We start from the raw sequence: 17,397 nt of genomic DNA, 5'->3' as shown, positions 1-17,397 counted from the left end.
TACAGCTCTCCATGCCCATGCTCCCTCCCAAGGAGGGAGCAAATAAATACATTACAACTACACTACCATGCTGACAGGCCAGAAATTTAGTGGCTGCAATGGGGGGTGGGGGGAAATCCAGATGCCAATTGGCGTAGGAATTCTCTGTAATCTCCTTTTAGCAGCAGTCTCTAGGGAGGTTTTGGTTTACAAGCTGCAGTCTGTTCTTTGGTCATTGTTTCTCCTGAGCCCTGGGCTGGCTCTGCTGCCCATCCAATTGAAGGGCTTCCTCGCTAGTAAAGGGGAAAAAAAAACCACCACCAAACTCAAAGAGGGGGAGCTGCAAAGAGCTGAGCTAGAACACTTGCACAGCTCAGAGTCCTACGTGGCACTTGGAGCACGTGGCACTTGGAGCACGTTGAGAACCACCCACGGATTAACCCTGGCAAGCCCCTCGAGGTGGGTCTGTCTTACTACTCCTTGTTTGCTGCTGCTCCTCGGTGGCAGGGAGGGGTGGCAGAAGGACCAAGCCATTTATCTCCTCAGAAAGGAGGCAAAATGCCAATGGAAAATCAGAAGAGTCTTGGGGTAAGGACAGTAAGGACACAGGTAATCTCATGGGTACAGTAATCCTTGAAGTCAAACAGATACATTTCAGTTACTGCTTATCTGTGCAGCCTTCCGTTTCCCCAGCAACATTTGAGAATTAGATTTGTGAGACAGGATCTGAATTCATTTTCTTACAATTAAAATAGCTTTTCTAGGGGTGTTTTAGCTATAATTCAGCAATAAACTGTACTATCTACATGGGGTTAATAACAGATTGAAACCACTCCTGGGAGCAGGCTTACCAAAACATTTCAGGACACTTGTGTGAGAAGGCAGAGGGCAGTTCTCTATATGCTTTGTTACTAGCTAGCAAATTGAGGAGACAATGGGAAAGAAAAAGTGGGATCTTCACTGCCAACACTGAATACAGCTCCCAACAGTTCCCTTTTGTTGTTTGCAGGACCAAGCAAAAGCTGATGAAAACAATCCCAGCGCACTTTCTATCTCTCTAACAAAGATCAATGGTTAGAAAGAGCAAAAAAAACCTATTCTGCACTTCCACGAGGCAGATCCTACACAGATGATGAAACAACCATCTGTGTAGTCCCTGCTTCTCTGTGGCATTATAGCATGCAAGAAGCCTAGGCCTAAACCACCTTGTTTTTCAGGCTGTAGTGCATTGTAGAGCTCTCCAAGGAGCACTGCTTCAGTAAGTACAGGAACGTACACTGATATTTCAGCAAAGAATAGTCTTTGCAGACTAAATGAGTCTTTGTTCCCTGGTCTTTGGGTTGGACAGTCTCTAGCTATCTCACTGCACTTACAAAAAGCAGTAGCACATCCCCGTTACTAATGTGTGAACTGGGATATGCTGCTTTGTGTTTCATCTTTCCGTCAATATAAACGGTAAACAAGATGGACCATATCCAAAAGTAATAAAAGATAAAAAAGACAAACATACCTGTTCACTCCTTTGACATTACGGCTCTGTTCTGCTCTGTCCTGTGATGTCTCACATCTCTCTCTGTTGTAGCTACTGAATTTCCATTGTCTCAGTTCACAGCTCCTTTCATCTTTCTACGCTGCTCTGAAGCTTTCCTTACCTTACTAGCGTCCTCATCAGAGCAGAAATACAGGAGGTCTCCAGGCTTAAACTACTTTGTAAATTAAATCACTACAGCCATCCCATGACAGAAAAGGATCCATTGCAATGTCTTATGAGGCAGATGTCTTCAATATGGTCTGGGATCCAATGCAGGGTAGGTTCAGTAACACAGGGTGAGTAGGATGCAGCTCGAGGGCCAGCCCCATTGTGCAGAAAAAGTTTCTTAGCCACTACAAGTGTTTCTAGTGGCATGCAAAGCATCAACTCTACAATATCAGGTTGTCTTCTCTTAATAGGTGATTGAAAGGCAATGAAATCAATCAAGAAAATAGTTTTCAGCACATATGGAACCAACAGTGTGACATCTACACACTTGCAAAACTACTGATTTGTGGTAGGGCAAAACAATAGATGGTTGTATAGGCTCCTTGTAACCTACATTAATCGTGGTTTAGAGTAACAGCAGCAATTTGGATACAGCGCAAGGAGGAAAACATGCCTTCTAATTCTTCAAAAATAACATTTTTTTTTTTTACTTTCAAAATCACTAGAATTTATTGGTCAAAAGCTGTATAAAATTAGTAACAATTAATACTATGATGTTTAGTAAAAGAACACCTGGACTTTCAGATCTCTGCTTTACCAATATCTTCTTTTGTATACAGGGAAGTTATTTAAGCCCTGGTTCATTTTTGATGTAGCTCCAGAAGTGACAGATGGAAGCAACTAAGCTCAGTGCCTTTTGTCCTCTCTTGCCGAGAGGCTTCAGATGTCCTTTAAAAATGCAAGATCCTTTATCATGCAACAAGTCAACATAGAAGAGATGAGACGGTTTTACTCATTGGTAAATAGATAGTCTTCGAAATTACTTCAGATACATCAACAAGAAATACAGCAAATGAAAATTGCTGATGAATGATTGCCATTCTCTTAATTCTCTAAATGACAGTAATGCATTTGAGATGCCACTTATGCCCATAATTTCAGAAAGAATATGGTACAGTACTTTGGATGTCACAGTGTGTTTCCAGGAAAGACTAATTTCAAAGATTACAGACCTCAGTTACTTGGCTGCTTTTATAACATCCTTATCTAGGGCTAGGTTGCATAGGGAAGATGGCAGAGACAGTCTGAAGGCATTCAACCAAGCAGCTGGGCCTTTTCCAGTACTGCACTATGATTTCATGGAAAATACACTTAGGGATAAGGACCTTTATATCTAGTACAGAATAGAGGTTTCTTTACAGCTGTGGTTTGTGGCAAGAAACCCCCTTACATTATTGCTTTCCCACATCCTGCAGACTTAGTGAACAGCTTTCAGGCAGAAACTCTGTCCCCTGTGGTATATGCAGGCACTGTTGAATTATACCAAGGAATACCAATCTTTCAAGCGGTATCTTCTGAAGACAAAGATTTATTCCTCCCCTTTTCAGCGGGGTAGTGGTCTTTGTGCAGGATGATATTCTTCATCTCTCATTCCACTTGATTGGCTAGGCAAGATGATACTTCATTGCTGTCCAGAGAGACTGATGCAAGAAATAATTACATGTAGGGGTTATGCATGTTGCAGAAAGCAAAGGTGACTTCCTTTTCTGGTCTGCCAACACTCAGACATTTCTCACTAGCTGTTTACAGATATTGATTCATCACATATAGAAATCGGCATGAAGCATTATAATAATATATCATGGCCAGTGCATGTACATCGCTTGATGAAAGAAGCCAGCTGGGTCATATCGAACCAGAGATTTCCTGACACACTTCCGGAAGGATTTCTTTTTTGTCCTGAAGTTATTATCCTCTTCAGGAAGCAGACAAAACAAAGATTTGCTGTGCAGCCAGGGGCAAATCTTACAGGATTTGTGCAATGCATGTGGTGTAATGACTGGGGAACGTCTTCATAACCATGTTCTGGTCCTTTTTTGAAATGAAAAATTATGCTCTTTTGAAATGCTGAAACCCTCTTGCAGGTAGACTAGATGCCTGGAAGATCTCCATTGTTTTCAAGGATTTGTAAGAAACTCCACTTGAGGGGGAAAGCAGTAGCAGTCAGTCTGACTCGCAACAAGAGTCTCTTGAAAACATCCAGCTTGCAACAAGCTGCTTGCATGACAAAATATGACATCTGCCCCTTCAAAGGACACTTGCTACAGAAATCCCTAACTATTCTTTAGGATCTGAAGGCCTCATTTAGATACCACCATGCTAAGTGCTTTATTCTGCTAATCTGAAGAACCGGAAACAAACCAACCAAACAACAAAGAGAAACAAAATAAACGAGATGGCAATAAAATCTCAGGGAGGTATGGTGTGGCAGCAGTTACAATGTGCTGACTAAATTGTCTTTCATTTTTACCAATTTCACTTGCCCTCAGCCAAGCCATCATTCAAAAGGCCTAAGAAACTTGCACAGCCATAATTTGGCAGGAAGAGCCACCAATCTTTATTCTTACATATTTTTCATGAGAAATTTTCAGTAGACAAACAGAGACATGAGTTTTGTAGGTCTGTGGATAAGAAAAAAAATTCCTAGCTGATATCATATACAAAATGAATACCACACTGAATTTCTGGAATTAGAAATGGTGGAGAAAACACACTTTAAGGAGGGAAGACAATCCTTATTTGAATGGGAGAAAGCATTATGCAACTGGAAGCATAAATACTGTAATTAGTGGCACTAATGGGATGCCTACAACTTCATTTGCCCTCCCAGTAGATTCACAGCTGTCCATCTGCACATCTTGAAGAATGACACAGGCATCCTAGATGTATTAAATACACCTGACACAGCATGACCTTTTCAGAAGGTCATATAAATAAGGCAAAACCGCTTGAAAAACATGAGGTGAATCCTACATAGTAATTACTGGAAACAGTGGGGAAAAATACCTTGTTATTTTTCTACCCCAATCTCAGAAAAAACAAATTTTATAGTAGAATGAGGGAGTGATGACAGTCAAACATTTGGATGTGGTAGTAGAGAAACTTTTCAAAATCCCTTTCTGACTTTTGACATGGTAGTACTCAAGACACAGGGATTAGATCAATAACTCCAAAATATTTTTTAAGGAGATTTCATGACTTTTGAACATAACTAGACTGAGTAGAGTAACTTGCTTCCTCTTAGTCTGGGGGAAGGAGACTACACTTTACCATTGCTATAACTAAAGTAAAATAAGATTTTTCTAAAATACTCTTGCAGGGCCACCGATTTAAACTAACGTGCTGGGGTTGTCTTTCTGTTGCACATCCCAGAACACCAGTAGGCAAAAGGCCAAATACAATGCTGAAATTGCTTTTAGAGATAACAGCACCTTTTCCACTTGCCCCCAACAAAAGATTCTGGTAATAAAAGATACATTTTTAACAGCAGCCAAATTCTTAACAATTGCATCAAATTTGTTTTTTTAAGGCAAATTCAATTTTTTTGTCTGGTAGGTCAGATAAAGAAGCCACTCCTTTTCAAAGAGTATAAGATTTCTCAAGCTCATTGTGTGCACTGTAGGCGTGGACTTGTAGAGAAGAGGCCCTGTTAAGTATACTCTTTTCCCTAGGGACCCACTATGATTCACTGAATAGCACTGGCAAAGGCTTCACACCAGGGTCTACACAGTGATCACTGATTTTTTCCTTTAAATTGGAAACAGCAGGGAAAACTCTTTTTCAATGTGGGCCAGTGAAATCCTTTTTTTCTGTAAGGTAACAGACAGATGAGACTCCTCAAGGTAGACTTGGTGTCCAGTTTGTCACCTGTAGTTCAGTGGAGTTTGTCCTCTGTGTTAAAACTGCATGGAGAAGCTCTTGCAAAACTCGGAATCCAACAATTTTGGAAAAGATCAGCTAGCATTTCCTAATTACTTATCTTTAAGGCAGCAGGAAAACAATCTCATTCTTTGGAAAAGGACAGTAGGGTTCTAAAGTGGGAAGAAAGCAGTTACCAGTTACTGTAATTCTTGAAGATGTGCTGTGGACGTGCACATTCACCCTGAAGGCGCTCTGCACTCAAGCACTTCAGAAAACAAAGATGCCAAGAAGTGAAATGTGTATGAACAAGATAACTTGAGAGCTTTAGTTAGTGGTAATTTTCTTTTCCGTATTTAAGCGATTAACTGTTTACAAACATCACATTATGGATGACTTCCATACAGCAATCTACTTTCCCCCCAAATCACAACTGTCTAGAGGTAGATCTTGGTGTCCTGTATACTCTTGTAAGAGCTTCAACATTCTGAAAGCCTCTGCAATATGTAGTGCCCACCCAGGTGAAGGTGTAGACAAGCTGCACATGCCAATTTGGCCAAGGTCAAAGCCTCCAGCAATGCAAACTTTTCTTAGAGTACCCAACACCACAGAGTGAATTCTGGTAGAACACGCCACTGTCATGGAAGGCAGCTTTGCCTTGGCTGTTCCAGTAAGCTGTACTGCAACTGTCAGAATAAAATGTCCATACAAAGTCAGACTACAGAACCATCTAGCCTAGCTCTCGTCTCTGACAGTGGTCAACAGCACATGCCTGACAGACAAGCTAGAAATTGGAAAAGCCTATTGTGATACTTCCCCAGAATAGTCAGTTGAAGTGTCTTAGAAACTTCCTGCTTGTTTTTTAGTTTTAATATTTAATTTGCCCTAATAGATTACTTTTTCATGGATTTGTCTACTTGTCTTTTCAAACCACTTACACTTTTTTTGTCACAAGGTGTTGTGGATACAAGGAGTTCCATAGGTGAATTAATTACATACTGTGGAAAAAAAAGTGTGCACATACATTCCCCCCCCGCCCCCCCTTTTTGTTTTTACTTGAATCTGATATCTGTTAGTTTCATTTGATGCTCCTTTTTCTTTTAGTGGTCAAGACTGTGAACAATTACACCCTTTTTACCCTTACAATCCTCCTTGCCCACCTCTTTTCCAATTAACCACTTTCTGCATGAAAATAACTACAAACGTTAAGTTTTGTGCTCTTGCTATAACCAATCTCAAGGACTGTTTCACTGACCTGATTTTGTAAAGATACAATAAGGTCCTCCTGATGTTTGGTGTAAATAAGGCTCCCTTAGCTCTAGAAACAGGAAGTTCTAGAAAGAAGAAAAGGAGGTCAAGTCCCAGGTTTAAGTAAAGCTCAGAAGCTTGTTTTGGAAGAAACTCATGACAGATCCACATTTCCTTTGTCCACAAAGGAAATAGTACGAAGATGATCAATCAGACAGTTACTTACTGCAAAAAAAATCAACTATTTAAACACCAGCAAATAACCCACCCAGATTCAAACAGTGAACCCAGGATTACCATAAGCAGCAAATGTAGGACTGACTGAGGAAAAAAGTCCTTGGCAGTTTGATCAAGTAAACCTTAACAAAAATAAGTCAGGAGCCAGACTACTTTTGTTTCCAGCAAATAATCTAAAATGACTGGAATTGTTGTATTAGTGAAAGGTACAGGCCTGGAGGAATTCAAGCTGAGAATCCTATCTGTTCTGTAAACTCATCTATAAGTCAATGATCTCCTTCACAGCAAAAGAAGAGGAATGTGCCAGCCATTCAACTCCATGCACGCAGAGACTATCCATATTCCGGTATAAGGAAGAGGCACAGCATTGAGATTCCTATTAGTAAACAAAGGTCTTGATACCAAACATCCTGACACAGTGTGGAACCAGTATCAGAGAGATGTATGTCCACCTTCCAGGCATCATAATGAGGTGCATTTCCAACAATCCACGATTGCCCAAAAGCATATCTAGTCTTGAGTATAGAAATTTCAGTATGTCTCATTGGTATTCAAGACTAAGTGGTCTATCTAGTGTCACAACATGACCTCCCCCTGATGACACTCACATGACTTGTGACGCTGTTTAAAAAGGCCAAAATGAACCACGTAAAAGTGAACTTAATACTTCATGTACAGAGTACAAATCAGCTGCTTCTTGAGAGGACAGAATCTAATATCCCTCCCTTAATTTTTATGTTGTGGTATGCTCATCACCTAAACACAGCACAGAATCCTTGTATGAACTCTGCATTACCTCAGCCTCCAGGACTCTGATACGCACCTTACTCCTTTCAAGACTAACAAGCCTGATTCAGCGTCACTGGAACAGGTTCCTTAATTTAGAAGTGATGCAAACATCAAGGAGTAGGAGAGAAGAAGAGAACCTCTTGGTTACATTATCCAATCTCACCACTGAAGCAGATGCTGCATGATTGTTGGGGCTTTCTATTGGTAATTTTCTTTTCTCACAGTAAATAAAGGCACTTTCAATGAAACTCACTAATGAATACAGGGAAGTAAATGTCATAAAAGCAGAAACAAACTAATCCCCACTTGAGGAGCATGTATATGATTGTACTCCCCTCATATGCAACTGTTATAAATCCAAAATGGTTTGCGGTTCTCCTTTCTTCCCTTGTACTAGAAAACACTTACTGTAAAATGCCTTCTCCAAGATGTGTGGGAAACAGTTTTATGCCTCCCGATTGAATCTCTTAACAGAAGCACTCTCTGAGATGGTTTTGAAAAGGGACAGACGAGGAGGTAACAGAGCTGCAAAGAGACAAAATACATATGTACAGTACACAGTATCCACCATGGACAAAGATATACATGGACTCCAGGCTGAGAAGTACAGGCAGATGAAAAAAATAAGAGGCTGGAATTGCAGGATTTGTTTCTGATTCTCTATTGCACACACTCCCAAGGTAAAAGCATTTGTGCTCAGAGCTGGGACCAGCAGGTGCCCAAGGCAAAGGAATACTGTTATTTCCTTTGATGCTCTGGCTGCCCTTACACATCCTGAGGCTGAACAGGAGTTCAAGGTCTAGGTGTTTGGGCTTGAGGTAAAGGACTGGTTTTGATATTCCTGGGGTTTTTTTATTTGTTGGAAGCAGAAGAAAAATTTTCCAGGGACAAAGGATGCAAGACTTCATTGCTCCTGAAGCTGACAAAATTCACCTCTTTGAAATGAGAGTCTTAGACTGTAATGTGCATTTCCCTGAATATTTCAAAAAATCTTAGAGATATACTGCTACTAAGTCATCACTGTTATAGATGTGGTTTTGGCTACATGTAACATGCAATGCAAAGAAGTTTAAAAAACATGCTGGCTATAACTGAGTACAAATCATTATCGCAAAATGAGTGGGTGGGAGAGTAGCAAAGCTGACAAAACAATTAACCTACGTGCATAATAAGCCAGCACTAATTGGTAATTTGCCAGACAAAGATGTAAGAATGCTGCTTCTGCCAGTCATCCTCTGAAGACAATCACCTTTCCTGAGCTAACTCTGCATTTGAATCTCTACCCTTCAAACCTCTATAGTTTTCAATGATGGCTGTAACAACCTGAACAAAGAGACTAGAGAACAAAAACAGAGATGAGAGTTCCACAGGGATGTATATCCTATAGCTACTCAATCTTGCACATGAAACCCAGTGGAATAAGGGTAACTCAGATCCCGTAGGAGGAAGAAAGGAAAGGAACCTGTTATTTACTGAAGCTAAATCTTACAGGGAAATAGCCCCTCCGACAGTTCTGGAACAGAGCTGGAAGCTACAGCTAATACCACACATAGCGGAGTAGGCTACGAGAAGACAGACCCATGGTCTTGAAGCCCACAGCTGCTAAGGATGTGCAGAAGTTTGAAGTAACAACTTCTGCAACTAGATTTTCACTAATCATGAGCTGAAAACTTGATGCACCAGTAGAAACATCTATGTCAGAGATCCATGGGTAGAATTCAATGATTACAGATAGAAGGGACATGACTTGAAAGTAACTTCACGAGATTTTACAAATCGCTTGGTCACTGATGATATGTGATGGTGGCATAGGCAGCAGACAAATGCTGCAGACATTCTTGAAAAACACAGCTGAAAAATGCAGAGAAAGTGAACAGGATCATGACTGTCCAGGAAATGAAAGATAAGCCAATGAAGTAAGAAAAGGAACACCTACATCAGAGAACTGTATTTTGGACAAATGAAATATTCAATGTCTGTCATATGCATGAGTGGAACAGAAATAGAAAAATGCATGTTCTGTCCTATGAATTCATGCCTGAAGCAAATGATGGTGAAACTAATGGGGTATGAACATAATTATTTCATCTTCTTACAATTTATCTGGTCTTGAATGACAGAAAATATGCACAATCCAAGACTGAACATGAACACAATCATTTCAAGATAAAATACTTTCCTCCTCTGACACTGTTTCTTCCGTCAGCCATTTGGGTTGATCATTATCTACTTGCCAACATGTGAGCATGATCTCTTAACACTGACTATGCAGGCTAGAAATAACAGGGGAGCTGTGGAATAAGAAAACAGATCAAACAGGCTGTTAGAATCCAGTCTCTGAAGGCTCTGATACAAACAACAGGAGATTTTGTACCCTTTGAGAATTACAATCGTATCATTTGCTGTTTGACAAGGCAGAAGTTGCAGAATACTGAGTTTTCCTTTAACCTGGCACTAAGAAAGAGCCAGAGCTGAAGCTGCTTCCTGTTCATTTTAAGGATGGGTGGATCTTCTCTCCAATACATTTTCCAGCTGCTGATGTTGTTTTCTAACACAAGCAAATTAATTTTCATAGCATTAGGCAAATTTTAACTGGAGTGCTTCACCAAGCCACTATTGCAATTGATAGGAGCCACCTGGGACTTAGGGTTCAAGCTCGGGTCTGAAAACATCAGCCAATTAAAAAAGTTTATAAAGCCTAAACAAACAGAAATCAAAATACAAAAGTAAGCCACATAGAACACAAGCATCCAAAAGTGAACATAAAGACAGATTTTAAATCCTGTCCAATATAATGACAGCAAATATTTTTGGGGTGTGAATTAATAACTGAAATTATAACAAAACAAACAAATGAAATTGCTTTATTCAAACCAATAATTTCTATGGCTCTGTGCCAAAATTCAAGACGGCAACCAACATGGATGTCTCCAGTTGTATGTTCTAATATTTTTCTCTGCTGATGGTTGCCATGTGATGACAGCACAGAATCTTGGCTGTTACCAGACTAGGACAGACGGAAATGGCTGAGCATATGAGATTTTATGTTCAAACTTGGACCTTAGGAAGAACAATAGAGACAGCTGGAGGATCTCTGTCTTACAGAAAGATCTCACAGTTAGTGATCAGGAAGAAGTGGGAGGAAAGGACCCCAAGATTCTGCAGCAGAAGCCCTCAGAGGCAATCATTCACTTCAGCTTGCAGGTGTATCACCAGCTTCCACAGTTGTTCAGGTATTCTCCTCAGTGGGTTGTCCTCTCACCAGGGCCTCCTCTTCACTCTTTCCTGGGCGTTACGGGAGTGTGGTGGTATGAAGTCACTGCTGCTTTTACTTTTGCTCCATACTTGAAGCAGCACCTTGGATTCCTCACCTGGTGTTCAGTGTTAGTCCTTCTCTGTGAGCAGAGGCTGGAAAAAACACAAAGCAAAGATTTTAAGTAATCACAAGGGACTGTTTAGTGAGAAAAACTGCTGTGCTGCTCTGCAAATCTCAGCCATCACCAGAAATGTGGATCTCCCTATCATAAAACCTCTGTCTACAGTAACAGATGAGATCACAGATCAGTATGAGAAAACCTAACTTAATAAGCTACTGTGTGAAAAAGTACTCTTGGTGTTCCTCTTAAGCCCCAGAATACCTTCTTCACTCTTTGCCTTTGACTCATCTCTTCACATGCTCCTCCAGTGGCTCTAAATCCTTCTCCCTTAGTACGCTTTGTCTCTTTCCTTGTGTCTTTTACTCATTCACTTGCATGGGAGTCTACTTCCCCACTCCAAAAGATGCTGAGGACCTTGGTGCAGGAGAGATGGGGGTGTGAAAGGGTTGATCTTTAAAAGAAACAAAATGGGATAAGGAATTTTTTTTTCTTCCCATCATTATAGATTTTAATTCTACATACTGCAACATTTTCCTGCTTAGGCATGTTATAGGAAAAAGTCAATGTCATCTTCACTTCTCTTACTTAAAAATCCTTAGACAGTCCTTTAAAAAGAAAAATCCAAAACAGTTAGAAATGCACCAAGTTTATTTTGGAAAGTTTGCATTTTACAGCTAATATAGTAGGTAAAGCTTGTCCGGTGTATTTAGCACATCAGCTTGCTCCTAAATGCGAGTGACATTTGTTGAGAGCTGTTTATTAAAAATATAGCTATATTTTTAAAAGTACACTCTCCTTGAAAGCCCAGCATAGAGCCAAACATCACAGAGTACAGAGGATCTGGAAAGATGTTTAGAAAGCAGGATTGCCAGCTATGTCACTGCAAAGAAAGTTTGGAGCCTGAATTAGGAACCAAACTGTCAACCATGTGTATTAAGATAGGATACCAGTCCAGAAACCTATCCCTTGGCAATATGCTGAAATTAAGGAAACAAAGGCACATGAGAGAGGTGGCCAACTTCAACCTCATCTTCCTGTTTTGAAGAGAGTTTTGAGCCTTCCCTTTCCTACAGAAATGCACAGTACAGTTTGTCTTTTCTCACAAACGGAATTAAAATCACTTTGAGTGAGTTCCTCTTGTATGGCTACCTCAAGGACTCAACATGGAGAGGGGCATTCCTATGTCTACAAGTACATATGTAGGTTCCTACCATGAGTGCAGATTCAATCATTTCATAAATGTATATAATTCTGTGAAGTTTTATCATTTCAAAACTACTGGTGACCATTCCTCCTCCTTCTGGTTAAGTAAGGGGGACAGAAAAACACCTCATCCCTGACAGCAGCCAACATTAAGGGTTGATTCTCCCTAGCGATAAGAGTCATTGCAGTGAACCGCCACATAAAACAGAATGAATCTCCTTTATTCTTTGCTTGCCAGGAGATGATAAAGTATCTGCCTGTATGTCTGTCCACATATGTACGTACTATTATGTCATCCATGACTGCACCTCAAAAATTTTAACACTTTTGAACCTAGAACAGTTATATAGGGGGAAGAAAAAGTATTACTTTCATTTTATGGATATGATTCTGAGTCATAAGGAAATCACAGGAGTTGTGTAAAGTCATTTATGGGATACCTGCACACTAAAATTCAGTGCTATATAGACCTTCCCAGCGCAGATGTACACAGCCTTGGTCAGACACCAGCATCTAATCTACTCTGCTTCCAAGCTGCAGGAACGAGACAGAGCAGAGCACTAGGCTAGATGACAGTAGTGGGTCAGGGACCCATGCTAACATTTTTTAGAGCTAGTTTGGGCTGTTTCATCACTGAGTGCACCCTCAGTAAGTTCACAGATGACACCAAGTTGGGCAGGAGTGTTGATCTTGAGGGTAGGATGGCTCCACAGAGGGATCTGGACAGGCTGGATAGATGGGCCAAGGCCAATGGTATGAGGTTCAACAAGGCCAAGTGACAGGTCCTGCACTTGGGTCACAACAACCCCATGCAGCACTACAGGCTTGGGAAGAGTGGCTGGAAAGCTGCCTGGTGGAAAAGGACCTGGGGGTGTTGGTCAACAGCTGGCTGAATATGAGCCATCAGTGTGCCCAGGTGGCCAAGAAGGCCAATAGCATCCTGGCTTGTATCAGAAATAGTGTGGCCAGCAGGACTAGGGAAGTGATCAATCCCCCTGTACTCGGCACTGGTGAGGCTGCACCTCAAATACTGTGTTCAGTTTTGGGCCTCTCACTACAAGAAGGACCTTGAGGTGCTGGAGCATGTCCAGAGAAGGACAATGAGGCTGGTGAAGGGTCAAGAGCACAAATCTTATGAAGAGCAGTGGAGGGAACTGGAGTTGTTTAGCCTGGAGAAAAGGCGGCTGAAGGGAGACCTTATGGCTCTCTACAATTACCTGAAAGGAGGTTGTAGTGAGGTGGGTGTTCTTCTCTTCTCCCAAGTAACAGGTGATAGGACAGGAGGAAATGACCTCAAGTTGTGCCAGGGGAGGTTTAGGATGGATATTAGGAAAAATTTCACCAAAAGGGTTGTCAAGCACTGGAATAGGCTACCCAGGGAAGTGGTTGACTTCCTGGAGGTATTTAAAAGATGGGTACGTGGGGTGCTTAGAGACATGGTTTAGTGGTGGCTTTGTCAGTGTTAGTTTAACAGTTGGACTCAATGATCTTAAAGGTCCCTTGCAACCTAGACAATTCTATGATCATGCCCACAGCAAGTCTGTGGAAGAACTGAGGAGCAAGTGAAAGCCTCCTGAAACTGATGTTGAAAACAGGAATTTCCTTTCTCCCTGAAAAACTGTGATAATCCTAGAAATTCAGATTTTTTTATCCCAGAGCAGAGGGAATTTCTAATCCTAGAGCGATGCCCAGCATTCTCTTGATAATATATAGTGCAACTAAGAAAGGCAATAAATAGATGGAGTTTATTTATATCCATGAGTGACTGACACTAGCAAGCCAGGACAGCTGACAACAGAAGGCCAGCCTTCCCTCCCCCATCTTTTGTGCACAATTTCAAGTTGGCTTGTTGGACTGGGCAGGCAAGGGAAAGCAGCAGTTCCAAGTCATCAAAATTTACTGGGGAGGGGGGTGGGGTGCATGTGTGACACAATCAGTACACACAACTGTATTCGAGTGAGGTCTCCCTGCACGAAAAGAGCAGTAAGCGGCCTCATTAACAAGTGGAGAAAGAGCAGTGGAAGCCAGCATGAGTCTTCCTGCTCCCCATGTTACAGAGAAGACACTGGGTGGGCTCCTCACCCTAACTGCCAATGCCCTTCTGTACTGGACAGCCTTCATTCTGATTTCTCTTATTCAGCTCCCTACTCCCTGGGTTTGTTGCGGCTCTCTTTTCTCTGGCTCTTCCCCACATTTCATTTCATAACTTCAGACACTCCCTTTTACCCTATTCACACACATTTTGGCTTCTATTTTTAGTCTCAATAAAATAATGCCAGATTAAAAGAAAATCCAATTTGGATGGGCAAAGTCATCCTCTCTGTAGGTAGCTTAATGCCAAAGGGCCAGATGTGAGACAGAAGTAGCCAAGATATTACATAACCTCTCCCCAGCCTTTGCACACCTGATCTTGAATGACATTTCCAACACAGCAAGGAAACACAGGCAGTTCGCCATCACCTAACTATTGAGAACAAGCAATGCTCAGCCTCCAGTCAGGCAAAAATGCCAACTGCCTGAAGTCATTACTTATCCTGCTTCGGAGTTTTCTTTGAGTCTGTAAGAAGTGAAGGCTCCTAGAATTCAAGCTGGGTTCTCATTCTTAAACAGAGAAACTAATTTCTAGAGACCGTCCTTTCCTTTTTCTCCTGCTTTCCCTGTGGTCCTCAGAATTGGAATGCCCTTTCAGTGGCATGAGGCCAGTAGCAACAGGGAAAGGCTCCTTTCTTTCATAAAAGAAAGGCAAAAGGTAGACTAAAGGTGTGAGAGGCAGGCTGCTCTCAAGTTAAGGAATAAGTGTAATTTCTGATCATTAGAAGAGAACACTGACCCTCAGGTCTAGCTCAGAGGTGATGGCCGAGCTGGACATCATCTTCTTATCATCTTAGAAGGGCCTGGAATGCTGCTTTTGGCAGAGCTTTACACTCTGTGGGGATTTAATGAGACTTATGCACCATTTTATGATAACTGGATAAACTCACACACAGTCACACCCTATTGATAGTTTGTATCTATTTTAAAGGTATTGGTTAGAGGCATCAATATTTGCCCATTGCTAGTCATAAGGTAATGGTTCCTCGCTCCTTCAAAGAGTACCAAGAAACGGTATAAGGAGGTGGTCTTTCTTTCCCATTCTCCTTTCCCTTCTGGTCCCTCTAGTACTACACGCTTGACTGTCATTATCTGACCTGGGACAGATGCAACAACTATAACAGGGAGATAAATTATCTTTCCACCCCTTCCTGTTTGCTTTCTTTATGAAACTGTGGAAGTCAGCAGTGGAGAGAGAGAGAAGATCCAGGAAGTTTTCATGATGCATAAAAGAACAATGGCTTTAGGAAGATAATTCTAAGAACAAATGTGAAACCAAGTATCCTTCATTGTAACTCATTCTCTGCCCTCCCAAAAAGGGAGGCACAACAGTAGGATTCACCTCAAGCTCCAGTGCTTTCCAAAATATGATAAAACGGACTGATTCCATTTCTTAATAACCCTTTCACTGCATGGAGACAGCACTACAGAGAGAGATGCTGACACAATGCTATTACTGCTGTTGACAAAGGCTGTATGCAGGGAGAGAGGCTGCACTGGAAAAGTTTGATCCAGTGCCTTGCATCAAAGGTACTGGTACTTTCAGTTACCCATCCAGACCTTCTCAGCCAGACAGGTGGTCCTGGAAGGATTTATGTGGAAGAGCTCATCATTACTCCATTCCTGGACTAGGATAAGTAATGAGGTGACATCAAAAGTTGTTCTTTTGTCTCATAAGTTACCTTGTGCCTAAGTAGCAAAAGTGGTCTGAGGTAGAGGTTACTTGAGGTGCCCATTTGAAGGTCACCTTTCAAAGTCAAGACCACTTGTGCAGTCAGTCACAGCAAAAAGGGAGAACCAGGAGGGTGGCAAATGAAGACTGGAATTAACAGGATTAGGGTGAGGGAGTAGGCGTACCAGCAATGTGCTGTGCAGAAACCTGAGTGATTTTTTTCCCAGCTGCTCCTGATGAAGGATTTGGACAGTGTGGTGAGACTAGATGAAATCATAGCCAAGGTTCCTGTTGGGAATGTGGTAACAACATAAAAATAAATACATTGGTGTTCAACAATCTACTGCCTTCTGAGGCTGCAGGGAACACTGGCAGAAGCCGAGGAAGCCTGGACAAGGCTGGGCAGCTGGGAATTCCACCCTACTGTAGCAAATGGCTGGGAGTCTGACACAGACCATGCACAGTGGCAACAGTACATACCCTATCCCATCCCCACCCTTTATGCTCCAAGAGAGTTGAGAGAGACTGGCTGATAAAAGCATCTCTAAATCCCAGGCATTTTCTTTGTTTAGATCTAGCAAACAATACAAAATGATTGTATGCGTCTTGTTTAAATGCCTGTTGTGTTTACTTGCCTTTTTTTTTTTTCTTTTGCTGGTGCAGGATAATTTTGAAGCTTGGACTTTTGCATGCCTGCGAAAATAATCTCTTCTTTTCTTTCTTTAAGCTTATATAAAGAGGGTGCATTTCAGGAATAATGTTAATTCAAGCAGTGGGTAGACAACAGCCAGTCACAGCTTAGCACCTCCAATGTTAACTCTAACTTCAGGTCTCAAATAACAAGACACACATGACCTTCTTATGAAGGACCACACAGTAACCTTGGATATAAAAAACTTACACAGTCTACCTGTAGATTTCCTGAAAAATGAAAAAAATCTGGAGCGTGCTCGATACAGAAAAGAGTAAGTGCAAAAGTGCTCCTTACTATCACTAGTTTGCAAGCAGCCTCCATTCATTGCTCTGTACTGGACCACACTGCTTGCACATTCATCTTCTTTGGATGGCATTCAGACACTGCTCTCCACCTTAGCCTAAAGAAGGAAATCACTAGAAAACTAAGAACAGCAGCCTGCCTTCCATGTGGATTAGATCCAAACCAGCATATTAATCCTCATATTCTGCAACTAGTCTCCTGGCAGTTCAGGATCCAGTTTTAAGCCCTTACAGATGATGATACACTTTATTTCAAAGAGTTGCATACCTTCAGGACTTGGCATTCATGCAGATATGGGGGCCAGGTGAACGTCTAAAGTAAACACACAACTGTGCACCATCCTGCAATTAAGCTCAAATACAGACCAGGGAATCGCAGGGAATAAAATCAAGTCTACACAACCTAG

The 17,397-nt window shown here is 41.5% G+C and overlaps 1 protein-coding gene across 1 annotated transcript in view; it reads right to left on the bottom strand.

The window, feature by feature from the left end:
- Positions 1-10,554: 10,554 nt before the first annotated feature.
- TTLL5 (tubulin tyrosine ligase like 5) overlaps positions 10,555-17,397 on the bottom strand; it is a gene marked incomplete at its 5' end in the record, with an annotated part of 134,973 nt that continues 128,130 nt past the window's right edge. The window contains one exon of the mRNA XM_082485216.1: positions 10,555-11,059. Coding sequence (XP_082341342.1) covers positions 11,019-11,059 — 41 coding nt within the window. The 3' untranslated portion in view covers positions 10,555-11,018. The remainder of the gene's footprint in view (positions 11,060-17,397) is intronic.

This window comes from Vanellus vanellus, assembly GCF_965231255.1.
Source record: "Vanellus vanellus genome assembly, chromosome: 6".
NCBI classification, from domain to species: Eukaryota; Metazoa; Chordata; class Aves; order Charadriiformes; family Charadriidae; genus Vanellus; species Vanellus vanellus.
This window is presented reverse-complemented; position numbering and strand designations above follow the sequence as displayed.